This window comes from Ornithorhynchus anatinus, chromosome 12, assembly GCF_004115215.2.
Source record: "Ornithorhynchus anatinus isolate Pmale09 chromosome 12, mOrnAna1.pri.v4, whole genome shotgun sequence".
Lineage (NCBI taxonomy): Eukaryota > Metazoa > Chordata > Mammalia > Monotremata > Ornithorhynchidae > Ornithorhynchus > Ornithorhynchus anatinus.
The window spans coordinates 50,079,106-50,106,969 of NC_041739.1; the positions used below are offsets into that span (position 1 = coordinate 50,079,106).

The 27,864-nt window shown below is 43.8% G+C and overlaps 1 protein-coding gene across 4 annotated transcripts in view; it reads left to right on the top strand.

The window, feature by feature from the left end:
- Positions 1-27,864, top strand: part of STPG2 (sperm tail PG-rich repeat containing 2) — a 419,016-nt gene that overhangs the window by 157,519 nt on the left and 233,633 nt on the right. For all 4 annotated transcript variants that reach the window (XM_039913717.1, XM_029076955.2, XM_007668299.4 and 1 more), the window contains one exon: positions 10,442-10,601. In XM_039913717.1, coding sequence (XP_039769651.1) covers positions 10,442-10,601 — 160 coding nt within the window. The remainder of the gene's footprint in view (positions 1-10,441; positions 10,602-27,864) is intronic.

The window sequence follows — 27,864 nt, forward strand, 5'->3', positions numbered from 1 at the left end:
CAGTGCTCAGTAAGCACTCGATAGATACCACTGATTGAATGGTCTATTCCCTCTTCTACATCTCTCTGCATTCTGTTGGCTTACTCTTATGGCTCGGTCTGTCATCGCAACTGAAGTATGGGGTTGCAGAACAATCAGAAAGGAGATTGTTTTATCCATCTCCCTTTTATCCGATGTGAATGTCTTTTTCCGAGGCCTGAGAGGGAGGAGCAAATTGAAAGCGACTCGGATGGAGACTGTACGCTTCTTGTGGGCAGGGGTCACATCTGCTTAATCTATCGTGTTCCTCCCCTTGACTTTTCCATCACTGTAGATGGCACCAGCAGCATCCTTCCTGTCTCGCAAGCCTGTGACCTCGGGATTGTCCATGACTCCTCTGTCTCTCTCTCTTTGACCCAAATATTCAATCTATCTCTAAATCCTGTCAGCCCCTCCTTCACAACATCGCCCTTTCCCCTCCATCCAAACTGCTAACACGTTAATACAATCACTCATCTTCCTTGCTGACCTCCCAGCTTCCTGCCTCTCTCCACTCCGGTCCATACTTCACTCTACTGCCCAGAACATTTTTCTACAAAAACATTCAGGACGTGCCTCCCAGCTCTTCAAATACCTCCGGGGGATGCCTCCCCGCTCCTCAAAAACCTCCATGGGTTGCCCATTGTCCTCCACATCAAACAAAAACTCCTCACCATTGGCTTTAAAGCAGTCAGTCACCTTGCCCCCTCCTACCTCACATCCCTACTCTCCTACTACAATTCAGCCCGCACACTTCTCTAATGCTCACCTTCTCACTGGGCTTCCATCTCGCCTGTCTTGCCGTTGACCCCTGGCTCACATCCAGCCTCTGGCCTAGAATGCCTTCCCTCCTCACATCCCACAGACAGCGACTCTCCCCTGCTTCAAAGCCTTATTGAGGGCACATCTTTTATAGGCTTTCCCTGACTAAGCCTCCCTTTCCTCTTCTCCCACCCCCTTTAGCATCACCCTGACTTGCTCCCTTTGTTCTTCCAACATTCCAGCTCCACTGTACTTATATCCATATCTGTAATTTATTTATATCAATGTCTGGTCCCCCCCCCCACTTTTAGACTGTAGGCTTGTTGTGTTCAGGGAATGTGTCTGTTTATTGTTGTAGTGTATTCTACCAAGCACTTAGGAAAGTGCTCTGCGCACAGTAAGTGCTCAGTAAATACAACTGAATGATTTGTTGTTTCCCAAGTGCTAAAGTATCCTGCTGCACTTACAGTAAGCGATCAGTAAATACCACTGATTGATCGATTCATGAAGTCCATTCTTGGGTGAGAGCAATTTTAATCTCTTCCATTGAAGGATCTGTGTTTACTCTCTGAACATATGACTGAGCGCATAAGACAGTTCCTATTCCTGATTTCTTGCTCAGGCTTCCAGCCACCTCTGCTGTCCAACTCCCCTATCTGGAACAATGTAAACATTTGTTCTTTTCACAGAGAAGGTCCCCACTGAGGGTATCAGTGGCTCATCCAAGCCCCTTTTATCCTGCTCGTTTTCACACCAAAGCTTCCTCATCTTTCCATGTATTTCTCTCCAAAACTGAGAATTTTTTCCTCTGAATTGGCTTGAGGGATGCCAATCAAAACTAATGATTGGCAATAATCTTTTTTCCTCAGAAGAGATTTTCTGCCCTAGGTGGTATTTGCATTTGCTGGAAGAGCAAGATTATACAGGCCATTTTTGACTGTGTTCTCCAATTTCTATCTGCTGAGCTACACAGTTCTTCCATCACACTCTGAAAGAAAGTGTTCATGAGAATTCTAGTTGTAAAATTTTAAATCAGCTTTTGACAGAAGAGGGAGAGAAATGAATTTCACAGTACCAGCTGCTTCTAACTACTTATCAGAAAGTCAGTTTGGTTAAGACAGCAAAAGTTAAGCAAAACCAAATTTGGATTGCTTCACTTCTTATTGTCTCCAGTTGTCCTTTTTTTTTAAATTTTTTGGGTTTTTTTTGAGGGTTCTTATGCCCCAGGTACTGTACTTAGCACTGGGGTAGATATAAGTTAATCAGGCTGGACACAGTCCACGTTCCACAGTCTTAATCCCCGTTTTACAGATGAGGGAACTGAGGCACATAGAAGTGAAGCAACTTGCCCAAGGTCACACAGCAGGCAGGTGGCAGAGCTGCGATTAGAACCCAGGTCCTTCAGACTTCCAGACCCATGCTCTATCCACAAAGCCACACTGCTTCTCTGCTGCTGCTTTGTTCTGGGTAATGGCAGCCCTCTCCCTGTTAATTGGCAGATATGCAGGGTTGGATAATCTGCGATGTTTGCAGATTTCCTTTAATCAAAGTTTCCTGCGCACTCAGGCCAACTTCATGGTATTTATGACCTTAGACATTTTGCCATATCCCTATGATGGAGAGCTTTGATTGAAGACATCTTAAGTCATCTCCCTGTAATGACAATCTGCATTAAAAGAAGTTCGTACTTGCTTCCATAAAGGTCCCAGGAGTGGGTGATTTGGGGAGTAAAATTCAAAGCACAACAATCAGGTAGCTCTGAAATCATCCTAATGGAGGGAATAAATTAACAGGCGGCCTGATTAGATTCAGTGACTAAATCATAGCCAGTCCTCACTACTTTTCAGTGTAAGTTATGAGAAGCCTAGCTCGCACCTTTTGTAAATTATGGACAATGCACTGTTTTTGTATTAAACAATCATTATTGGGACAATAATGGAAGAATCAGTAGTTTCCAAACAGAGACCGTGTAGGAGAGTTTCCTTGAAAAGGAATCTATTTCCTTTGATGTTTCTGAGCTTTTTTTATTTGGATTTTTTAATGGTATTTGTGAAGTGCTTACTCTATGCCAGGCACTGAACTAATCCAGGGGGTAGATAGAAGCTAATCAAGATGGGTGCAGTCTATGCCCCACGTGGGGCCCATAGCCTTAATCCCCATTTTACAGAGAAGTAACTGAGGCCCAGAGAAGTTGGAGTGGCTTACCCAAGTTTACACAGCAGACAAGTGGCAGAACTGGGATTAGAATTCAGGACCTACTCTCCCAAGCTCTTAGTACAATGCCCTGCACAGAGTAATCTCTCAGTAAGTACTATCGATTGCTTGACCTCTGACTCCCGTGCTCTATCCTTTGGCCACACTGCTTCTCTGCGGTTTATCTGTGTTCTGAGAAATTTGAACAGCATACAGATTATGGGCTGCTACTTCTAAATAGCCCCCGTAAGAGCATTTTGGACTGAAACCAGATAAAAACCTGCAGTCCTTGGATCACCGTCCTTGGTTTGCAAACACTGAGGACCTTCACTGGTATTTGAACAACCCAAATCGGTCGGAAGGCTAAGAGCAGGAATTCTGTTGTTTTTTTTTTTTAATAGTTTCATGTTGCAAAAGGAAATCCAAACAGCGGAAAAAAAATCTCTATTTCATTAAGTGTCGGGATCCATAAAAGTTACTACTGGCTCTTCAATTTATTTTAAGATAAGACTGAAAAGTATTTGGGGAATGGCATACCATAAACCATTTAACAGGTTGACATTTTAAAAGCTCCCAACATTTATTTTCAGGATACAGTTTACTGGCTGACATGTGAAATAGTTCCAAAGCAAAGTGCTAAAATGAAAGCTGACTGGGTGAATCTTTTAGGAACTGGGCCTTTATTAACACGATCTATATAGTATGTTCTGAATATTGACCAAACAATCAATCAATTTTTTTTCTGGTATTTGGTAAGCACTTACTGTGTGCTGGCCACTCTGCTAAGCCCTGGGGTAGACACAAGTTAGGTTGGACACAGTCCCTGTCCCACAAAGGGCTTACAGTCTTAATCTCCATTTTACAGCTGAGGTCCCCATTTTGCAGCTGAGGTAACAGCGGCATAGAGAAATTAGGGTGACTTGCCCAAGGGCAAGAAGTGGCAAAGCCAGGATTAGAACCCAGGTCCTTCTGACTCCCAAGCCTGTGCTCTGTCCACTAGGCCACATTGCTTCTCAGTGTTTGAGCAGCTATTGTGTGCGGATCCCTGGACTAAGTGTTTGGGAAAATACAATGCAATAGATCTGGTAGACGCGATACCTGCCCATAAGAAGTTTGTGGTTTATAGAGAGAAACAGATACTAAAAGATTACATGAGAGAAGGTTACATGAGAAAATCACCTGGGAAGGAGTTTGGCTAGTGGAAAGAGCACGGACCTGGGAGTCAGAGTACCTGGGTTCTAATCCCAGCTCCACACTTGCCTGCTGTGTGACCTTGGGCAAGTCAATCAACTTCTCTGTGGCTCAGTTTCCTCAAATGTAAACTGGGGATTCAGTACCTGTTCTCCCTCCTACTTAGTCTGTGAGAGACTCTGTCCGATCTGATTGATTTGTATTTATCCTTGCGCTTAGAACAGTGATTGACGCAAGGGAAGTGCTTAGCATACTTTTTTAAAAAAAAATTGGATGCGTAGCAATGATCATAACCCTGCTCTCAAGGATTTTTATAATCTAGTTGGGGAGACGGATGCTGAAATAAATTACACATAGGACGAAGTCATAAAATATTTAAGATATAAACATCAATGCTATGGGAGGTTGATGGTACTTAAGGACTTAGTTGGAATGGAGGTGGTGGAGTGGCAATTTGTCATATATAAAAGGCTGGGGCGATTTAGGAATTAATTGAGATTAGCCCTCCTGGAGTTGTTTTTTCAGCAGGGATGTGAAGATGGGAAGGGCTGTATATAATATCATTTTTCTACAAAACCATTCAGGACGTGGTACCCCACTCCTCAAAAAAAAACAACCTCCAGTGGTTACCCATCCACTTCCTCATCAAACAAAAACTCCTCACCATTGGCTTTAAGCCCTTCACCATCTTACCCCCTCCTATCTCACCTCACTACTCTCCTACTACAACCCAGCCCGCACCCTTCACTCCTCTAATGCCAACCTTCTCACTGTCCCCTGTTCTCATCTATCTCATCTCCTACCCCTCACCCACATCATGTTCTGGCCTGGAACCCCCTCCCTTTGCTAATCCGTCAGATAATTACATTACCCCTCTTTAAAGCCTTATTGAAAGCCCATCTCCTCCAAGAGGTCTCCCCTAAATCCCCACTTTCCTCTTCTCCCACTCCCTTCTGTGTCACCCTGATCTGCTCCCTTCGTTCTCCTCCCCGCCCCCCAGTCCCACAGCACTTATGTCCATATCTGTCATTTATTTACCTCTATTCATCTCTGCTCCCCCCACCCCAGACTGTAAGCTCACTATGAGCAGAGAATGTGTCCGTTTATTGTTATATTTGTACTTTCCCAAGCACAGAGTAAGTGCTCAATAAATGACTGATTGAATAAATGCATGAATGATATATGTAAGGGGGAGGGGGGGTCCATGAGGAGAGGAGGACTTAACCAATAGGTCGATAATAATAAAAATAATACTGATGGTATTTGTTAAGCAGTTACTGTGTGTCAAGCACCTTTCTAAGAGTTGGGGTAGATAGAAACTCGTCAGATTAGACACAGTTTTTGTCCCCATGGGGTTTATAGTCTTAATCCCCATTTTACAGATAATAATGATTGGAATAACAATTGAAGCCCCCATGTTGTTTGGGGGACTGTCTCATTGAGTGAAAAGTGGATAGAGGTTGCCCCCTCTACCAACAGGGGGACTCTAGAAGTTTTCTTTTGCTCCCGCAGAGCTACAGAGAGGGCCAACTCTCTCTCCTTCATTTCATTTTATTTTATTTTATTTTTTAATGGTATTGTTAAGCACTTAGTTTGTATCAAGCACCAGTCTAAGTGCTGGAGTAGATATAAAATAATCTGTCCATGTCCCACAGGAAGCTCACAGTCAAGTAGGGAGAACGGGTATTGAATCCCCATTTTGTAGTTGAGGAAACTGAGGCATGTAGAAGTGAAATGTCTCACCCAAGGCCACACAGGTGGTAAGTGGCAGAGGTGGGATTAGAATGCAGGTCCTCTGGGTCCCAGACCCTGGGCTTTCCATTAGGTCATGTCGTTTCTCTCTTCTTTCCGCTCTCAAATCCCTAGAGGCTAATGGGGTGGGGGAGGGAGAATTGGGAGCCCAAATAACACCCCTAGCCTGTCCAGACCTCAGGCTACCAAGAGTCAGGGTCTAGTGGATACAGTCTGGGCTTGGGATTCTGGGTTAATTATAATTATAGTACTTAAGTGCTTATTGTTTGCCAGGCACTGCACTATACAGTGAGATGGATACAAGCAAATCGGGTTGGGCACGGTCCCTATCCCGCATAGGACTCAGTCTTATTCCCCATTTTTCAAATGAGGTAATTGAGGCACTGAGAAGTGCCTAAGGTCACACAGCAGACAAGTGGCGGAGCTGGGATTAGAACCCATGCCCTTCTGACTCCCAGCTCTGTGCCGTATCCACTTCGCCATACTGCTACCTCGCTTCTAATCCTGGCTCCGCCACCCATCTGCCGTGTGACCTTGGGCAAATCACTTCACTTCTCTGGGCCTCAGTTCCCTCACCTGTAAAATGGGGATTAAGACTGGGGTTCCCATTTGGGAAATGGACTGTGTCCAGCCTGATTAGCTTGTATCTACGCCAGAGTTTAGTACGGTGCCCGGCACGTAGTAAGTATGCGCTTAACAAATACCATTTAAAAAAACAAACAAACAAAAAACCCCAAAAGATTGCTGGGCCACTCTTCAAACCCATCCTGAGTATCCAATAGCCATAGAATGAAGAAGAGAATGTTCATTAGATTTCAGTCTTTTCTGTCACATCCGTACAAGTGATTATGATTTCAGACAGCAGTTATTTCTGAAAATGGATGCAAACACACACTCGCACACATTAATGTCTCTCTCCCACAGTCCAGAGTGCAAACTTGCTATCGACAAGGGAATATGTTTGTTACATTGTTATATTGTCCTCCCCCAAGAGATTAGTACAGTGCACTGCACTCAGTAAGCGCTCAACAAATACCATTGATAAATCGATGCATTACGTACGGAGCTCGGAATAATTTCTGTAGCAGTTGATACCGGCTCACGTTGATGTTGATTAAAAATGTTAATACAGTAGCAGAGTGGTGAGAGACCCATAAATAATGAAAGGGTAAACCTTTTAGCTTAATTGGAAACTATTAAACCTAGAACAAGCAGTCTCATTTTGTAGAATAAATAAAATAGGTTTACAGGCTACAATGAGCGGGATGGTTACATCAAGAATTGGGCTTTGGTGAAATGAATAGTGGCACCCCATGTTCATGGGTATAATCTGAATAGTCTCATGCCATTTTCTGAAGGATTTGGAATCCAGTCATTTTGGTATCTTGGGCATACCTGATTTTCCAATATTTCCATTCCACATTTCCCCATATGCTCCTAGATTCCCACGCACACATTTCTCCTTCCTGCAAAAAAGGAAGAATATAAAATAATACTTTTGCTATATTTTAGCCTCATCAATCAATCATTTATTAAGCACTTACTATGTGCAGAGCACTATACTAGGTGGTTGGGAGAGTACATTATAACAGAATTAGTGGAAATGTTCTTTGCCCATAATGAGCTTACAGTCTAGAGGTGGAGACAAACATTCATCTTTCTCAATATGTACCAGGCACTGTACTGAGGACTGGGCTAGATGCAAGATAATCAAGTTGGACCCGGTCCCAGCCCTACATGGGGCTCACAGTCAGAGTAGGAGCGGGAACTAGTATCAAATTCCTATAAAAAAAAAAATTCCCAAGAAATTTAGACTCAGGGAAGTTATGTGACTTACCCAATGTCTTACAGCAGGCAAATGATGGAGCTGGGATTAGAACCTGGGTCTTCTGATTTTTTTTTTTTTTACAATCAGTGGTCTTTAGTGAGCACTTTGTGCCAAGCACTGTAGAAAGTGCTTGGAAGAACACAACATAGTTGGTAGACATGTTTCCTGCCCACAACGAGTTTACAGTCTAGAAGGGGAGATGTGTATTAAAATAAATTAGGGATAGGGACATAAGTGCTGTGAAGCTGAGGGTGCGGTGAATATCAAAGGCTGTGAAGACAGAGATTCAAGTGCAGAGATGATGCCTAAGAGAGATGGAATAGGGAAAATGACAGAGGCGATGTGATTTTAGTAGGGCTTTGATGGGGCAGAGAGTGGTGGTCTATCATATATAAAGTTGGAGGGAGTTCCTGGCTAGAAAGAAGAAGAAGAAGAGAGAAGTGCTTCACAGTGGAGCAGATGAGTGAGGTTCGAAATGTGCAGGCTGGGTAGGAGAGGAGATCAGGGAGGCAAGGCAAGGTAATCGCGGGGACAAGCTGATAACAGGAGGGCTTTAAAGCCAGTGGTAAGTAGTTTCGGTTGGATGCGCTAGTGGATGGGCAACCACCAGAGGTTCTGGAGAAGTGGAGGAGCATGGATTGAACATTTTCTTAGTAAAATGATGCAGGCAGCAGAGTGAAGGATGGATTGGAGTGGGGAGAGACAGGAGGCAGGGAGGTCAGAGAGGAGGCTGATGCAGTCATCCGGGCGGGAGAGGAGAAGTGCTTGCATTTACGTGGTAGCAGTTCGGATGGTGAGAAAAAGGTGGATTTTAGCCTCGTTGTGACCATTAGAATTGACTGAGTTTGGCGACAGATGGAATATGTGGGTTGAATGAAAGAGATGGATCGAGGGTATGCTGACTGGTGAGAAGGGAAGGATAGTGGTGTTGTCTACAGTGATGGGAAATGTTGGGGGAGGCAAAAAAAATCTTAAAACATGATCATCACCTTAATAATTGTAATTATGGTATTTAAGTACTTACTATGTTCCAAGCACTGTACTAAGCGTTGGGGTGAATAAAAGCAAAATGGTTTGGACACAATCCCTGTCCCACATGGGGCTCACAGTCTCAATCCCCATTTTATAGCCGAGGTAACTGGGGCCCAGAGAAGTGAAGCGACTTGCCCAAGGTCACGAAGCAGACAAGCGGCAGAGTCAGGATTAGAACCCATGACCTTCTGACTCCCAGGCCCGGGCTCTAACCACTACGCCATGCTGCTCTGGAACTCAGTTCTCCAGTGTCCCATTCAGCGTTGTAGCAGGTCTTGAAACCTGGGCGTGGGAAAATTGGGACTGATAATAATAATGATGGCATTTGTTAAGCGCTTACTATGTGCCAAGCACTGTTGTAAGCGCTGGGTCTTCCCACCTATTTGTATAGGCCACAGTTCCCCCTGCTGCCACTACAGGAAGTTATTTGCCTATCCCAGCTGCCTCCTCCCAGGAACCCTTAGGACTGCACACGGAGCTCCATCTTGAAACACTCTGCTTTGTCACCATTTTCACCTGTTCCAGTTGGTGTTTTTTTAGTGTTTTCTAGAGAAGCAGCGTGGCTCAGTGGAAAGAGCCCTGGCTTGGGAGTCAGAGGTCGTGGGTTCTAGTCCCGGCTCTGCCACTTGTCTGCTGTGTGACTTTGGGCAAGTCACTTCACTTCTCTGTGCCTCAGTTACCTCATCTGGATAATGGGGATTAAGATTGTGAGTCCACATGGTCCCACCTGATTATCTTGCATCTCCTCTACAGCTTAGAACAGTGCTTGGCACATAGTAAGTGCTTATTTTATTTATTTATTTTTTTAGAAGCAGCGTGGCTTAGTGGTAAGAGCCCGGGCTTGGGAGTCAGAGGTCATGGGTTCTAATCCTGGCCCTGCCACTTATCAGCTATGTGACTTTGGGCAAGTCACTTCACTTCTCTTTGCCTCAGTTATCACCTCTGGAAAATGGGGATTAAGATGTGAGCCCCACGTGGGACAAACTGATTACCTTGTATCTACCCCAGCGCTTAGAACAGTGCTTGGCACATATTAAGCGCTTAACAAATACCATCATTACTATTATTAGTCATATTTATTAAGCCCTCACTGTGTACAAGCACTGTACTAAGCGCCTGGGAGGGTACACTCTAACAATAAATAGATTCTTGGTGCATGATCAGTCCCTGATGCCTCGAAGAAGAGCAGGCTGTGCTTTCTGTGTCCAAAGAATTAAGAAAAAGATTTTCAGGAAAATATTTGCTTCCACAGCACAATCAAACAATGTCAGTTGTCTTTACTGAGCACTTATCATGTACTAAGCACATGGGAGACTACAGTCGAGTAAGTAGATATGATCCCTGCCCTTGAGAGCTTGCAGTCTATCAGGGGAAACATAATTAAAATGAATGACGGGTAGAGGATATAATGGTCAAATTCACTGACTGCTTCGTCTTTAAATCAATCACTCAGTCCATCAACAGCTATTTATTGAGTGTCTACTAAGCAGACTGAAAGCTTGCTGTAGGCAGGGAACAGGTCTGTTGTATTCTACTCTCCCAAGAGCTTAATACACTGCTGTGCACACAATAAGCACTCAATAAATACGATGAAATGAATCTGGGAGAGTCCGATGGAGCGCAGAGATCCAATTTAACGCCTACCTTCCTGACCATTGTTTGCAGCCTGCTCCAGCACCGGGCAGCTATGAAGTTCAAAAATCATTTGAGAAATCACGCGGAAAATCTGTCTTCATGCCACCTCGAACATCTGTGGCCAGAAGAAAACACGCATCCTTCCTTAGCGGCTCTCCTCGCTATCCGGAGTGTAAGCCGGGTGGCCCAGGTAAGACGACCGGGTCTCTCTTTCATTCACATCATGATCAAAACACTTTTCCTACGAATTGGAAAATGGGAAAACATAGGGTGAGAGTTTCTCTCAGATCATTAAGTTTGTCTTCTTTCTGGAAGAGATTATTCAGGCTACCGTAGCTATTTCACCATGAGAAAATGCATCTGGACAGGCTAAGGTCAAGCTTCATTGTTTGATGGTATTTGCTAAATCAGGCCCTGTTCTAAGTGCTGGGGTCAATAGAAGTTTACCAGGTTGAGCACAGTTCCTGTCCCACATGGGGCACCCAGTCTAAATGGGAGGGAGAACAGATATTGAATCCCCATTTGAAACTGAGGCATAGACAAGTTAAGTGACTCTCCCAAGGTCATTCAGCAAGCAATGGGCAGAGTCAGGTCTTCTGACTTCCAGGCTTGGGTTCTTTCTACCATTCCAGCCTGCTTCACTTCTCAGGATCAGGGTAACACAAAGGTTTCCTGGGAGAACTGAGGTTTGAGAGCCATTTATCATGACAGAAGGTGAAGAAATGTTGGGAAAAGGTCCAAGATTTATCTGCGATACGTTAGAGTGGATGGGGCCGCTAAATAAGCCCCTCCCTATTCTTAATGGAAGTACCAGACTTCAGTCATTTGAAAAAAATTTGTGGTTGTCCCTGGGCAGATTTTTAAGTGCTCTTCCTTATGGCTTGCCTCTTTTTTCCTCAGAAAATCCCCCTAAAGTTGCTTCAGAAGGGAACCGGGAGTAGGTAATCTTTATTCTAGATCCAGGCTTTCCCTTCACTAATTATGAGACCTTGAGATTGTATTTTTAATGGAGATAGGATTGTTTGCCACCATCTAAATCTCGGAGGTGTTGGGAAGATTAATGAGGTGGCGTTTGTAAGTGACTTTCAGATTCTGTAAAACTCTGTAAAGGGAAGAGGATTGAACGATTAAAATGGTCAGCAAATAACTTTCACTTTCCACATATGTCAACGCGTTCCCAAATGTTCATTAACTGAGATAACTCATGTGAAGGAACTTGAACCAAGACAAGGAATTTACAGTATTCACTCATTCATTCAGTTATATTTATCGAGGGCTTACTATGTGCCAAGCTCTGTACTAAGCGCTTGGGAGAGTACAGTACCACAAGAAACATGCACATTCTCTGCCCACAACAAGCTCTCAGTCTAGAATGTGAAGTGAAGGAAAACTAACTCCATCAATTAAGAACAATAAACGTAAGAATGATGGAGGTATTTGTGGAGAGCTTACTCTTTGCCAATCACTTTTCCAAGCACTGGGGTGATTTTGCAGTATCGCGTGTTTTCATTACGTGATTTGGCTAGGAGGCTGTAGGGCAGTTAGGGAACCATCTTCGGACCGTGCGAGCCTGTCTGGACAAAAGCGCGCTGTGGAATCAGAAGGAGCGATTTGTGTACGAGCTTGTGTGGTCATCACCGTGAGTACTACAGTGTGCTTTTCCCTCTGTTCTGTATGCTCATGATGGGAGGGCATCTGTTTTCTTGTGCTCTTCCAAACACATAGTACAGTGCTCTGCACACAAAGTGCTCAATAAATTCGATTGATTTGCCTGTATTAACGGTACAGTCATCTCTTCGGTCATTGTTGAGGACACACTTCTGGTTGGTGTGTATTTTTGATGCATGCTCTCATTTAAAAAATGTGTGCACTACTGAGGACATATTTTTCTAGCATGTTTTGTAATGGCATGGAGTATGTAGTAAGATTTTATAGGTCATTGCTAAGTGCTTTGAGTTGACCTTCAAAGGAGTTGCTCAAAAATGCCACACATTTGATAACCCCATAGTCTAAGCACCATTGTGCCTGGGCACAGTTGTGGTCTGTCACCCAAGGGGAATTTCTGGATGGTGATTTAGTGATCCATTTTCTCAATCCACTTCTCAAATTTTGGCCTACTTTTCCACCGTCATCATGTTTAAACAAAGATCATTTGAGTGAATCAAATGATGAGTCATCACAAAAAAGTGGTTTTTGTGATGTAAGAAAAACCTTCTGGCTCTGTAGCAGGTTGCTTTTGTGCAAAATCAGCTGTCCTCAACACAGAAATTGTAACAGGTTTTATTCCCGATTCACTTCAGTTCCCAGAGCTCTAGTTTCTCATCAGGGATTATATAGCCAGATTACCGCATTCCCATTTAGGCTGCACCAGCTAAAATAAAGACTAGAAAGCCAGGGGATTTATGATGAAGTCGATGGTGTTTAAGCGCTTCCCATGTGCCACACACTATTCTAAGCGCTGGAATAGATACGAGGTAATCAGGTTGTTCCACGTGGGGCTCACAGTCTTAATCCCCATTTTACAGATGAGGTGACTGAGGCACAGAGAAGTTAAGTGGCTTGCCCAGGGTCACACAGCAAAGTGGCAGATTTGGGATTAGAACTCATAGCCTCTGACTCCCAAGCCTGTGCTCTTGCCACTAGGCCCTGCTGCTTCACCATGGCAGCATGTTTTTTTTTTTCCTGCTTTTGCTTTACTTCATCTACATAACAGACCTGGATCACAGACTGTAAACTCTTTTGAGGACAGGGATTGGGTCTAATAACAATTAGCTGTGCGAAGCAGTGTGTCCTAGTATAGGGAGCATGGGCCTGGGAATCAGAGGACCGGGGTTCTAATCCCGGCTCTATCACATGCCTGCTGTGTGACCTTGTGCAAGTCATTTGACTTTTCTGGACCTCACTTACCTAATCTGTAAAATGGGGATTCATTGCCTATTCTCCCTCCTACTCAGACTGTGAGCCTCATGGGGGTCGGGGACTGGGTCCAACCTGCTAAACTTGCACTTAGCCCAGAATTTAGAATGGTCCGTGGCAAATGAGGTGCTTACCACAATTTTTTTTATGGTGTTTGTTGTTTGCTAAGCGCTTATTATCTGCCAGGCACTGGGGTAGATGCATTATATTCAGATCAGAAAGTTCTTATCCCACATGGGGCTCCAGTGTGAGGGGGAAGAACAGACATCTTGTCCCCATTTTACAGCTGAGGAAGCTGAGGCACAGAGAAATAAGTGACTTGCCCCAAGTCACAGAGCAGGTAAGCAGCAGAGCAGGCATTAGAATTTGGTTCTCCTGATTATCAATCCCGTGCACTTTTCCACAATACCATACTGCTTCTACTATTGCTATTACATTAATTATGTTGTACTCTCTCAACTGCTTAGGGTTTTTTTAATGGAATTGAAGTGCTTATTATGTGCCGGGCACTGTACTAATCGCTGGGGTAGATTCAAGACAATCAGGTCAGACACAGTCCATATCCCACATGGGGCTCACTGTCTTAATCAGGTGAGGTAACTGAGAGACAGAGAATTTAAGTGACTTGCCCAAAGTCTTGCAAGTGGAAGAACTGGGATTAGAACCCAGATCCTTCTGGGTCCCAGGCCTGGGCTCTATCCACTAGGCCATGCTGCTCCTCCGTACTGCTTAGTTGAGTGCTCGATAAATATGGTAGGTGCTCAATAACTACAATTGATTGATCGACTGATTGGATTGTCCCAAGAAGCAGTGCGGCCTAGTGATAGAGCACGGGCCTGGGAGTCGGAAGGACCTGGATTCTCATCCCAGCTCCACCACCTGTCTGATGTGGGACTTAGGGTAAGTCACTTCACTTCCCCATGCCTTACTTACCTCATCTGTAAAATGGGGATTAAGGTTGTGAGCCCCAAGGAACAGGGATTGTTTTCAAGTTAATTAGCTTGTATCTACCCCAACACTTAGAACAGTGCTTGATGCAATTGTAAGTACTTAAATATTATTATGAGAAAGATGTCCATGGGAAAGGTTCCTGATGAGGTGGGCAGGTGGGACGCAGGAAGGTTTCAGTGCCGAGGACAAGAACACAACACTTAGAACAGTGCTTGGCACATAGTAAGCGCTTAACATACCATCATCATCAAGAATCCAGCTAACGCAACTCCTTATTCCCTCTTCAAGACCTTTTGTTTTCTCTTAACGATTGGATTTAATAATCCCTGAACCGTACACATCCCCAGGGATAGCCAAGGGACCAGTCCAAAGTTTCAGAAATGTGCTTGGAATTCCTGAAAATGGGTACTTTATAAATAAGAGAGAAGAATAATAATAGTCACTATTGTGTGCTAATACTTGCGCTTGAACGATTCATATGATTCTCTCCATGATTTGGGGAACTGAATTATTAACTAAGAAGTGCATCCTTCATCCAGTTCTATGGCATTTCATTAGTAAATTGTCGTGAAAATGAATCAGCGGGTGAGTTTGGCTTGACTAGGGATAGAGTCTCTAGTGCTCTGGTGCCATAGATTTTTGACTGGCACTTCCTTCTCCCCCCCCAGATCATTTTCTCTTCTCCCACTCCCTTCTGCATCACCCTTGCGTTTGGATTTACACCTAATATTCACTCCACCCTCAGCCCCATGGCACTTGTGTCCAGAGGGAGGGCAGCGTGGCTTAGTGGAAGGAGCCCGGGCTTGGGACTCAGAGAACATGCGTTCTAAATCCCGGCCCCGCTGCATATCTGCTGTGTGACCTTGGGCAAGCCGCTTCACTTCTTTGTGCCTCAGTTACCTCATCTGGAAAATGGGGATTAAAACTGTGAGCCCCATGTGGGACAACCTGATGACCTTGTATCTACTGTAGCGCTTAGAACAGTGCTCGGCACTGTTAACAAATGCCGTAATAATACCCCCCGAGAAATCGCCCCACAGACAAAAGTTTCCATCAGCAACACAAAACTTAATGTAGTCAATTGGGGAATACATTGAGTCTTTCCTCTGTGAAGTACTAAGCCTTCGGGTGAGTAGTGGAGGTAGAAGACATGATCCGTACCCTCAAGGAGTTTGCAGTCTAGGGAGAAGACTGCATTTTAATAATGTTGGTATTTGTATTTGTTAAGCGCTTACTATGTGCAGAGCACTGTTCTAAGCGCCAGGGTAGATACAGGGTGATCAGGTTGTCACACGTGGGGCTCACAGTTTCAATCCCCAATTTACAGATGAGGTAACTGAGGCACAGAGAAGTGAAGTGACTTGCCCACAGTCTTACAGCTGACATGTGGCAGAGCTGGGATTCGAACCCATGACCTCCGACTCCCAAGCCCAGCATCTTTCCACTGAGCCACGCTGCTTCTTGTCCATCGTCTATGAACTAGCCTCCACTTCATTGAAAAAATCATTATTTTCCATGCTGAGACCTTTTTTAAGCCACTCTATTCTTCAACTGAAAACCTCTCCATTGCTTTTAAGTGTTCTTCACATTCCTTTCCCTCAAGTCACAGGGGCCCTTGGATTCCAGCAAGACTAAGCTATGTTAGTAATTTTAACAAGAGCCTTATTCTGGGGTCTCCCAAGCGCTTAGTACAGTGCTCTGCACACAAGTGCTCAATAAGTACGACTGAATTAATGATTGAATGGGGTCCCGTTCATCAGAAGCAGCCTAGCCTAGTGGATAGAGCACGGGCCCGAGAGTCAGAAGGATATGGCTTCTAATTCCAGCTCCATCCATTTGTCTGCTGTGTGACCTTGGGCAAGTCACTTCACTTCTATAGGTCTGTGACCTCATCTGAAAAATGGGGATTAAGACTGAGCTCCATGTAGGACCTAGTCTTTGTCCAACCTTATTAATTCTCTACACCAGTGCTTAGTAGAGTATCTGGTGTCTCAGTGCTCAGTAAATACCATTTAAAAAAAAGTTGACTCTCCCAGCTGTTATATCTAAACCAGCCCTTTTTGTGAAGATTAAGATTGTGAGACCCATGTGGGACATGGACTGTGACCAACCTGTTGATTCTATACCTACCCCGGTGCTTAATACAGTGTCTGGCACATAGCAAAAAAAAGATAAAAAAAAAAAAAAAGATTGAGGTAGTTGACTCTCGGAATTTGCAGTCCGAGAATTACAGAAGACTTCTTGTGGGATAGGCACTGTCAGCCCCGATGATCTTGTATCTACCCAAGTGCTTAGAACAGTGCTCGGCACAAAATACGCGCTTAACAAATGCCATAATTTTTTTTTTCTAATTCCCTTCCACCTCTAACCCCCATGCAGTGTTTTCTTTCATCCAGTTCTAATGCCTGGTTCACTTCCAGAACGTTTTTCAATTTTCCTTGAGGCAGTAATTTGGAGCTCTTGTAACTTTCCCCATCACAGAATTTTCCCTTAATTTAGTGGACATTTTTCTTGGTCCCCCCTCTGATCCTCCCTTCCGTCCCTTATGCTTGCCTCCACCCTGGAGTGCGCTAATGATCATCTAGTCATATTCATCACGAAAATGAGATTTGCTCCATCATGCAAAATAGAAAGATACCACTTATGAGTCTTCTTCCATTTCCTCTGAAGAGATATGCAAATGCCATCCCATTTCTCTGTGGCTCCATTTAAATTTGAACCAATAAAGCTGTTCTTCCCACAGCGGCGAGGTGGCAAGAGAAAAAGAATGCATTGTATCCACCCGCAGAAATCATCGAGAGGGACTGTGGTTTTACAAGCTCGTGTATCGAGAGATCTTTAATATCGAGCTGCCTGTGCCTTAGTCATAAAGCCCTCCTTCCCCCTCCCCGGAACCTCCTCCTTGGACGCCGATAGGATCATCGTATTGAGCCGCTTCAAATTCCAGTAGGAAATTATTATTGATGATCGAGTTGAGTTTAAAATGATGATTTAAGGAGTCTGAGATGAGGGATGGAAATGCTTTTGTTTCTAACTGAGTCTAGGGAGAGCGAGAGCAGGAACGGACTCATCGAAGTTTCTCCCTCACGGTGGATGACACCTGTGTCGTCCTCAAATCCTCGCTTCTAGTGCCCGGCTCCCGGTGTGCTTGGCTCCCCGTCTGCGCAATGCCTCCACTGATGGACCCTTTGCAGGACCTGCTGTTGCTCCTGCACAACCTGTGGTATTAATTGGGCACTTACTGTGTGCAGAGCACTGTACTAAGCACTTGGGACAGTCCAGTGCAACAGAGTTGGTAGACATGTTCCCTGTCCACAAGGAGCTTAAAAGCAACGTGTCCTAGTGAAAGAGCACAGGCCTGGGAGTCTGAAGGACCGGGGTTCTAATGCTGACTCTGCCTCTTGTCTGCTGTGTGATCTTAGGCAAGTCACTTCGCTTTCCTGTGCCTCAATTACCTCATCTGTAAAATGGGGATTAAGACTGCAAAAACCCATGTGGGATATGGAATGATTCCAACCGATTAGCTTGTATCTAGCCCGGCGCTTAGTACAGTCCCTGGCACATAGTAGGCATTCAACAAATGCCATCATAGTTAAAAAAGGAGCTAACAGTGTAGAGGGCCATGAGCCACCCCAGCCACGATTTGCCCCCACCCCACCCCAACTACAAATTGGTGGCCATTTCCTATTCCTGCTGGCCTCCGTGGAGACAATCCAATCCCTTCTCTGATGCGGTGAGCGATGACATCCAGGAAGGAGGAATTGAGAGATCTTTGGGGAGGGTCTGGAATAGCAGCAAAGTCTAGTGGAAAGAGCATGGGTTTGAGAGTCAGGAGACCTGGTTTCTCATCCAAATCTCCTTCTCCAGCCCTGATCTCTCTACCTTTCATTCATTCATTTATTCAATCGTATTTATTGAGCACTTAAAGTTTAAAGCAACAATAAACGGTCACGTTCCCTACCCACAACGAGCTTAAATCTAGAGGCGAGTCTGCAGTCTCTCATCTCCTACTGCCTTCAAGACATCTCTACTTGGATGTCCTGCTGTCACCTCACACTTAATGTGTTTGTGTGGTTTTTTTTTTTTAAAGAACTCCTTATCTTCCCACCCAAACCCCGCCCTTTCTCTGACTTTCCATCACTGACAGTGCCACCATCCTTCCTTTCTCACAAACCTATAACCTTGTAATCCTTTACCCCGCTCTTTCATTCAACCCACATATTCAATTTATCTCTAAATCCTGTCAGTTCAACCTTCACTACATTGCTATAATCCGCCCTTTCCTCTCCATCCAAACTGCTATCATGTTAATCCAAACCCCTATCCTCTCCCACCTTGATTACAGTGTCAGCCTCCTTGCTGACCTCCCTGCCTCCTACCTCTCCCCACTGCAGTCTGTACTTATGTGCAATCTGGATCATTTTCCTAGCCGTTTTTCCCCACTCCTCAAGACCCTCCAGTGGTTGCCCATCCAACTCCTCATCAAAAAAACCCTCCTGCCCATTGACTTTAAAGCAGTCAATCCCCTTGCCTCCTCCTACCTCCCATCACTGCTTTTCTACTAGAACCCAGTCCACAGACTTCGCGCCTGACTCCCTGTACCTTGATCTCGTCTATCTCACCTCCTCCCTCTTGCCCACGCCCTGCCTCTGGCCTGGAATGCCTTACCTCTTCATATCCAACATTTACACTTTTCCCCCCCTTCAAAGCTTTTTTGAAGTGCATCTGCCCCAAGAGGCCTTCCTTAAACCCCCTTTTCCTTTTCTTTTGCATTCTCTTCTGCATCGCCCTGACTTGCTCCCTTTGTTCTAATCCCAGCTCAGCTACTTGCCTGCTGTGTGACCTTGGGCAAGTCACTTAAATTCTCTGTCCCCTCAGCTGTATAATGGCGATTAAGACTCTGAGTCCTTTATGGGACAGGGATCGGGTCCAACTCAATGACCTTGTATCTATCTCAAGGCTTAGTACAGTGCCTGGAACATAGTAAGTGCTTAAAAAATGCCACAATTATTGCTGCTATTATTATCACTACAGTGCACGGTGGCTAGTGACTGCCCTCTACCCCAGCGTTTAGTACAGTCCCTGGAACATAGTAAACGCTTAACAAATACCTTAAAACAAAACAAACTCACAGGAGATATCAGGAGGCATTTCATTCATTTAATTGTATTTATTGAGCGCTTACTGTGTGCAGAGCACTGTACTAAGCACTTGGAAAGTACAATTTGGCAACAAATAAAGACAATCCCTTCCCAACAACAGGCTCACACTTCACCTCCCCAGTTCCTGAGGTGCGGAAAGGAGGATGGAGTTCAACAGCCCTAACTTGTTTATTTCACAAAGCATCAAGAGTTTCTTCATTTAGCACCAAATGAAGGTTTTCTCTATAACACGTGGGAATCTCTCCTTTCCGTTTGTTCTCTTTCTGAGAGGTCCTAAGCCAGCTCCTTGAGACAAAATTAAATAAGGCAGCCGTATTCACGTTGCCACTTCTACCTGATAGCGTTAAGCCCGTTGTAACCCAGTAAAAATGCATGGGAATTAATTTAATGAGAAAAATGATCAAACGATGCAGATCCCATTATAATACAATCTCTTCTCATTAGGCCAAGTTTTCCTTCATGGATTACTAAATGGTGAAGTGAGCAAATCTCCGGCCGAAATGGAGGAAGATCTCTTGAACTCTGTTTATTCATTACTATTAAAATGTATAAGGACATTAAGAGATATGAAATGGGAAGAGCAAAATGAATGAGGAAAATGGAGCTTTGAAAGCTCTGCTTCTTGATGAGCTCTTTTTTTCACTTTTTGTACGGATTGTATGAGAGCATCGAAATTTCCGTTTAGAGACCAGGAACGAATACCTATCCGAGATTAAGGTCGTCTTCATAGGAAAAACAGAGTTTCATTCCTTAGAAACATATCCTTGTGTTTTCTGAGCACATTCTCACAGGAAATTATTTCAGGTAACAAATATAATTTATCTTTGAAGTTAATTGAACATGTCACTTGAAGGTAGTTTTGTCCACTTTTTCAATGAACATAAGCAATACCTTTGATATAAAAGTCACTCTAGTGTGAAAACTAATTATTTCTTCTATTTGCTTGTTGGCTTGTGATATTATATTCTAAGAAATCCTTCAGAGTTTGCAAAATAATGTCCACCCCCTTCCTGAATACTGTTCATCTCTTGCAGTAAATATGTCAATGTTTTAGGTTCTGTGACTTTCAAAATATTATTGGACGGTAAGATTGGGAGGCAGTGGAGGGCATTTGTGGAGATTTGATTCCGTGGGGCAGTTGGTGAATTTCATTCCTATTCTCATACCGAGAGAACAAGGCAAAGGATCTGAGATTTCCATTTCCTGTCCCTAATGATTCCGGGTTTGACGCTTGGAGACCCGTCTCAGCTTCAAGAACCTTGCTTTATTTAACGTTGGCGGATTTGCAAGGCCATGAGTGAGCCCAGGATTTATGGAATCACGATATGGGAACGGTCCCTGCTAGAGTTGAAGCAAGATGGTTCTTCCTTTGGCTCTTGGCTCTGCAGCCATTCACCCTATTGGTTTTAAAATTCTTGCCTCTGGGGAAGATCGAAGATTGTTAGAAGCCTAATGGAAAGAACGTGAGCCTGGGAGTTGGTGTACCTAAATTCCAATCCTGGTTCCACCACTTGTCTGCTGTGTGATTTTGGGCGAGTCACCTCACTTCTTTGTGCCTCAGTTACCTCATCTGTAAAATCGGGATTGAGACTGTGAGCCCCATATGGGACAGGGACTGTATCGAACACGTTTTGCCTGTATCCACCCCAGCGCATGTAAGCACTTAATACCACAGTTACTATTATTATTAGCCCCACCTTGCGGTATAAGCTGGAGTCCTGACAGTCAGTTGTACATACTGAGTGCTTACTTTGTGGTGAGCACAATACTTTTTTTTTCCAGTGGTATTTGTTAAGCACTTTTTCAGATAGCATTTGCTAAGTGCTTACTATGTGCCAGGCAGTATGCTAAGCTCTGGGATAGATACAAGCTCATCAAGTTGGACACAGTCCATGTCCCATGTCACACGTTTACAAATGAGGAAACTGAGGCACAGAGAATTGAAGAGACTTGCCTAAGGTCACACAGCAGACACGTGGTGGAGCCAAGATCAGAAGCCAGGTCCTCTGACTCCCAGGCCCGGGCTCTTTCCACTAGGCCATGCTGTTTTTCAAGCACCTGAGAGAGCATAAAAGAATTAATAGACATGACAATAATAATGGTACTTAAGTGTTTAGTGTGTGCCAAGCATTGTACGAAGCACTGGGCTGGATACAAGATATTCAGGAAGGACCCAGTCCCTGTGCCACATGGGGCTCACAGTCGAAGTAGGAGGAAGTGAGATTTAATCTCAATTTTACAGGCAAGGCGTGGGGTAATTCCAAATGAATCAGATTCCGCATGATGGTTCCAGTCAAAGTAGGAGGGAAAACAGGTATTGAATCCCCATTTTACAGTTGAGGAAATGGAGGGACAGAGAAGCAAAGTGACTCACCTGAGGTCGTAACAACCAAGTGGCAGGGATTGGATTGGCTTCGGGCTCAAGCTCTTTCCAATGGCCAGTGCTCTGAGAAGCAGTGTGGAATGGTGAGTAGAGCCCGGGCCTGGGAATCAGAAGGTCATGGGCTCTAATCCCAGTTCCACCACTTGTCTGCTGTGTGACCTTAGGCAAGTCGTTTCACTTCTCTGGGCCTGTTAACTCATCTGTAAAAAAAAAAAAAAAAAATGAGGATTAAGACTCTGAGCCCTACATGGGACAGGGGGTGTGTCTGGCCTGATAAATTTATATTTACCTAGCTCTTAGAACAGTGCTTGGCACATAAGTGCTTAACAAGTACCTTAGTTATCTTTATTATTATTACATGGAGTTAGTAATCAATAAGTACCATAGATGGATTAGGAGCGGTGATGGCAGCCATAGTTAGGACTGGTATTGTCTCTTCTCTGCCATTTTCTTCAGCCAAGTCTGGCCTTCCCCCTGCTCCTTTGACCTAGTTTTGGGGGGCAGGGGGCTGATAGCTGCAGGTGTGGAGGGAGGTGGAGGCTGAGAAGGTCAGAGGGGGGACATGGTAAATTGGGGATTCCTCTCCACTTTTCTTTTTTTAACGATATTTGGTAAACACTTATGTGCCAGCCTCTATACTAAGCACTGGGGGAGATACAAGTTAATCAGGATGGACACAGTTCCCTGTCCCACATGGGGCTCACGGTCTTAATCCCCATTTTACAGATGGGGGAAGTGAGGCCCAGAGAAGCGAAGTGACTTGCCCAAAGTCACACAGCAGACAAGTGGGGGAGTGGGGATTAGAACCCAGGTCCTTCCACTTCTCTGCACCTCCTAGGAGGCCCTACCAGTTGTCTCTCCTTCACTCTGGGCTATTATCAATGATGGAAAAGGTAATAGCTTCAACAGTAAATATTGGAAATAGTTTCTCTTGCTAGAATCTGTCCTCTTCTTCCCATATTTGGCACAATAAAGACAAAATGTTGGAACATCAGTTCAACTCCAACACAATAAGGACAGAACGTTGTAACATCAGTTCAACTCCAAAGTGGCTAGCTGGTAGAGTGGCTGGTTGCCTGCTCTTTTATTTAGAGATGTGGAAACCACCTTGGGCATTTTTCTGGGTAATTTAAACATATGCTATTTCTTCAAACCTCTTCCTTCGCACTTTACTATTTCTTGTTCAACTTTTTGGTTGAGGAAGTCTGATTAATGGTGAAGTGCACTGAAGTCTTGATAACCTATTGTGTGCCTTAGTGGTTTTCTTATTTGTTTTCTCCTCTGTTGCTCGTAATATTTTTATTGGTGTTGCTCTATTTTGCATGATTTTATGAGATAGGTAGCTTAAAGAGGGATCCCAAACAGCATCACAAATACCAGTTATGGGGGGACATGATCTTTCTTTTTTTTTTTTTGTGGGCTTTGATTCTGTCGCACACGAATATGAAATCAGTTGAGAAATCACTTCAGGGTCTTCGCCTTTCAAGATTTCATTTCCTGTGCTTGTAAATAGCTCTTACCTTAGAGCCAGAACAGTTGCGCATAGAATCTAAATGGAAAATCAATTTTTAGGTATCTTGGGATATATTGCAACGTCATAGATTTCAAAGAAACAGCGTGGCGACCTCCAAATCACTTGTACTTGTACTAGTAGTATTTGTTGTTCTTGTAATTCTAATGCTCCTACAGTGACTTCAGTGATATCTCTTTATTTTTTCCATAAACTATGCCCAATCTTCATTACGATTTCATGGTCATGCACATCAAATATCGATCATTCAGATTTATTCAGTGCTTACTGAGAAAACTCTTCTATCCCTGGAGAACTCTGAACTTTTCTGCTTGATTCATGAGGTTCCTTATCACTCTTCTCAAATGTCCTGTCCCATTGCTCTTTATGCAATGGGAGAGAAGTGGATAGATGGCACAGTGGATAGATCCCGGGCCTGGGAGTCAGAAGGTAATGAGTTCTAATCCCAGCTCTGCCATTTGTCTGCTCTGTGACCTTGGGCAAGTTACTTGTCTGTTCCTCAGTTCCCTCAACTGTAAAATGGGGAGTGAGACTGTGAGCCCCACATGGGACAGGGACTGTGTCCAACTCAATTTGATTGTATCCACCCCAGTGCTTAACATAGTGCCTGGCACATAGTAAGTGCTTAACAAACACCATAATCATTGTGAATATTATCTTTTAATTCTAACTTATTGTATATGTGCCAACCAAAACACTAGATGACACATATTGATGCACAATTAGCTTGAGGAGCAGCATGGTCTATTGGAAAGAACTTGGGCCTGGAAGTCAGAGGACCTGGGTTCTAATCCTGGCTCCACCATGTACCTGCTGTGTGACCTTAGGAAAGTCACTTGGCTTCTCTGTGCCTCAAGAACCTCATTTATTAAATGAGGGTTCAATACCTATTTTCCTGAATACTTAGATTGCAAGCCCTTTGTGGGCCAGGGACTTTGTGTATCTTCCCCAGTGCTTAGAACAGTGCTTGACACATGGTAAGTGCTAAATGAATATCACTGTTATTATTATTCAGGTAAGAATTATTATAATAATTGTGGTATTTAAGGGCGTACTTTGTTCCAAGCACTGTACTAAGTGTTGAGAGCTACACAAAAATCAGATCAGACTGTGCCTCTGACCCTCATGGAGCACAAAGCCTGATTAGGAGGGAAAACAGGCATAATAATAATAATTTTGTTAAGCGTTTGCTATGTGCCAAACACTGTCATAAGCACTGGGAGAGTTGGGATACGATCAGATCAGACACAATCCTTGTCCCAAATGTCTCTCACAGTTAAGGGGAGTGGAGGGTAGAAGGGATATTTAATCCCATTTTATGGATGAGAAAACCGAGGAACCGAGAGGTAGAATGACTTCTCCGAGGTAATGATGCTGGCAAGTGGAAGAGGAGTAGTATACCTGTTTAGCCCAGAATTTATGACCTTCCTTGACTGCAGAAAAACAATTACAAATGTTACTTTCGACTGTAAAACATCTCGAGGGAGATATCAGCGCATTTATTCTTTCAGGAAGATCTCAGATCAACTTTTTGGTCAAAGAAAGTCCTCTTGCAAGCATCTCTATAATTCTCCTTTGATAAGATTTCCTGCCACTCTAGTAATTCCAGACTTGTCAGTTTTACTGCTAGTCATGCACACGCTGAGAATTTTTTTTACGTCTCAGCAGGCACTCTAGGTGAAAATTTTTGCAGGTGATAAAAAAAAAGTCTATTTTTACATCTCATAAATTTGGGAGAAAGTCCTCAGAGTCGGAATAGTTCATCTCAATTGTCTTCCATCCTTAGTCACTCCACCTAACTCTCCGGATTTAATTAAACCGAGGTCCGTATGTGCTGTTGTCTGTCCTGATCGAAGATAACGGCTCGGCCGGAGAAATAGGTCCCCGAAGGAGAGTGTGAATGAAAAGACGGATGAGCTACCTACAATTCCTTTCACAGTATGCATGGAGAGGGCTTGCTGCTGGGTATTACCTGTTGTTCGTTATAGTGTTGCCATATAATAATAATAATGGTGTTTAAGCGCTTACTCTGTGTGCCAAGCACTGTTCTAAAGCACTGAATCGTAATAATAATGGTATTTTGTTAAGCACTTACTATGTGCCAAGCACTGTTCTAAGTACTGGGGTAGTTACAAGATAACTAGTCTGTCCCCTGTGGGGCTCACAGTCTTAATCCCCATTTTCCAGATGAGGTAACTGAGGCACAGTGAAGTGAAGTGGCTTGCCAAAGGTCACACACAGGAGACAAGTGGCAGAGCCGGGATTAGAACCCACATCCTCTGGCTCCCAAGCTCGTACTCTTTCCACTAAGCCACGTTGCTTTTTACTATGCCATAGTGCGGTCAGCGTGGCCTAATGGATAGAGCATGGGCCTGCAAGTCAGAAGGATGTCCTATTCTCCAACAGTAGGGAACCACAAAACCTTAAGTGAAAACCTAACTGCAGTTCAGGGCAGGGGGAAGGGAGAATACTATTAAAAAAAAAACAAAAACACCCCATCAGAAAATAAGCCGGAGTCCCTGCTGCTTCTGCATTTGGTCACGGAGACCCCCGAGGTGTCCCAGAGAGAGCCAGAACTCACGGTGCTCCTGGTTGTTTGGCTACTGAAGAAGACCTCCCATTTTTGAGGAAGTCAGAAACCACGGGGACAGAACGTTTAACCTCTGGCAGGTGGTTTAAGCAAGCCCAGGAGACCATGCCTACCCATCCCTTCTGGGGTCCAGAAATGGCAGCCGCTCTCTAAAATGGAATCAGTCACATCAGGCTAACAACAGGAGAGCCGAAAACTACACTGACGTTGAGGAATTGCAGAATTGCGGAATCGCAGCTTGGTTAACCCGCTATTTTAGTGTGTGATTTGATTCCTGGAAATGCCATTTTTACCCTCTTGTTTTTGTTTTATTTAACTTAACGATCATTTAATGATAAAAATCAGGACGATTCCGGTGAGGGAAATTGGGGCTCTTTCAACTGAGAAAATTGTTTTTTATCGAAATATTTTACTTAGCTCGCATCCTACTAACCGACTGTCCAAATGAAACGAGATCATCATTTGTGTCCCTGCTGATTAGTTAGTCATTTTTCCTGAATACGGGCCCAGAGGTCTTGGTGGGAATCCAAGCATATGGAGGAAGCAGTGGTCTGCTGTCCCATTTTAATGAGGGATGATTCCCATTTGAACTTTCCCTAGCATGTACAATGAAAGATGAGGTCAGAAATGAAGAATCGGACACGGGAATCGTTGGGAACTGAATTGCTTTCCCCGTATGTCACCGTTAACATGGTGTGCAGAGTGGGTTCGTGATGAATTTTCATATAATAAGTTAATAAACAATAATCCTTAACCAAGATATTTAGGGGACGGTACTGTTAATCCGTACAATCTGTTCTGAACAATTAAGGATGAACAAAGCATCAATTAAAACCTATTACTGCATTTTGCGTCTCTTTCGAATCCAAGAGCAGTTATCGTCCTAGTGAACTGGAAAATGAAGACTCTCTCAAATAGCCTAACACGTTTTCACCGTTTATTCCACTCTAGTCCGAGGAATGAATAAAACCGACTCACTAGGTCTATGGAGAGCGAGAATCTTTGGGAGGGAAAGAGATCAGGCCAGCCAGAGAGCTGTATTTAAAGAAGTGTTTTCGGAGAACATTCTGACAACACCGGCTTCTCAACGGTGTGATTCATTAATGATGAAACACTGAGAAATAATGAGCGGGAGGATAATCGTGTCATCAAAATTCCTAGAACAGTTTGCCGGTAGAGCAAAGCGCTGTTGGTAATGAATAATAATGAAAGAAATATATAGAGAGAAAGCAACAGTTATAAGACACCTGATGGCGTTTATGGTGTTGGATCCTCGGCCTCATGGTTACACAGATAATTCCGAAATCACATTGAACTTTTCCCCACTATTTTGAAGAGGTACATTATAGCCTGGGTCGATATTGATTTTTCTCAAATGTCATATTCAATTTTCACTTGATTAAATTGTGGATACTTGTACCTTTCCTTATTGTGAGAAAATCATTTTTGAAAATGAACTACATGCATAAATAATCAAGTAATGGGCTCTTAGAATTGCCCCAAATAGGCTAACTCTGAAAAAGAGATGGCTTTTATATGACACCATAATTAAATTACTTCATTTACTGGTGAATAAACCTAGCGTTTTCAGGGCTTTAGATGTTAATGCTAATGCTAAAAGACGATTTAGTTTACGCACTGAGATGCATGTTCATCAGAAGTTCATTTAGTTCTTTCTTTGCCGACAAGAATTTGATTTGCTCAATGCTGGTGGTACATATGCAGTTTTAGTTAGTTTTTTTTCCAATTACCCCTGAATCTTGCTGTAGAATTGCTGGAGACTGGCTCGGAATGTATTTCCACAAGTAATTTGTTCAGTCCATAGGTTTTCTCACACTTTTTCATGTTTCTACACGAACAAGCGAAGCTACAAGTGAGGATGCTGAGATGCCATAGACATGCTAGTACAAGGGGAGGCGG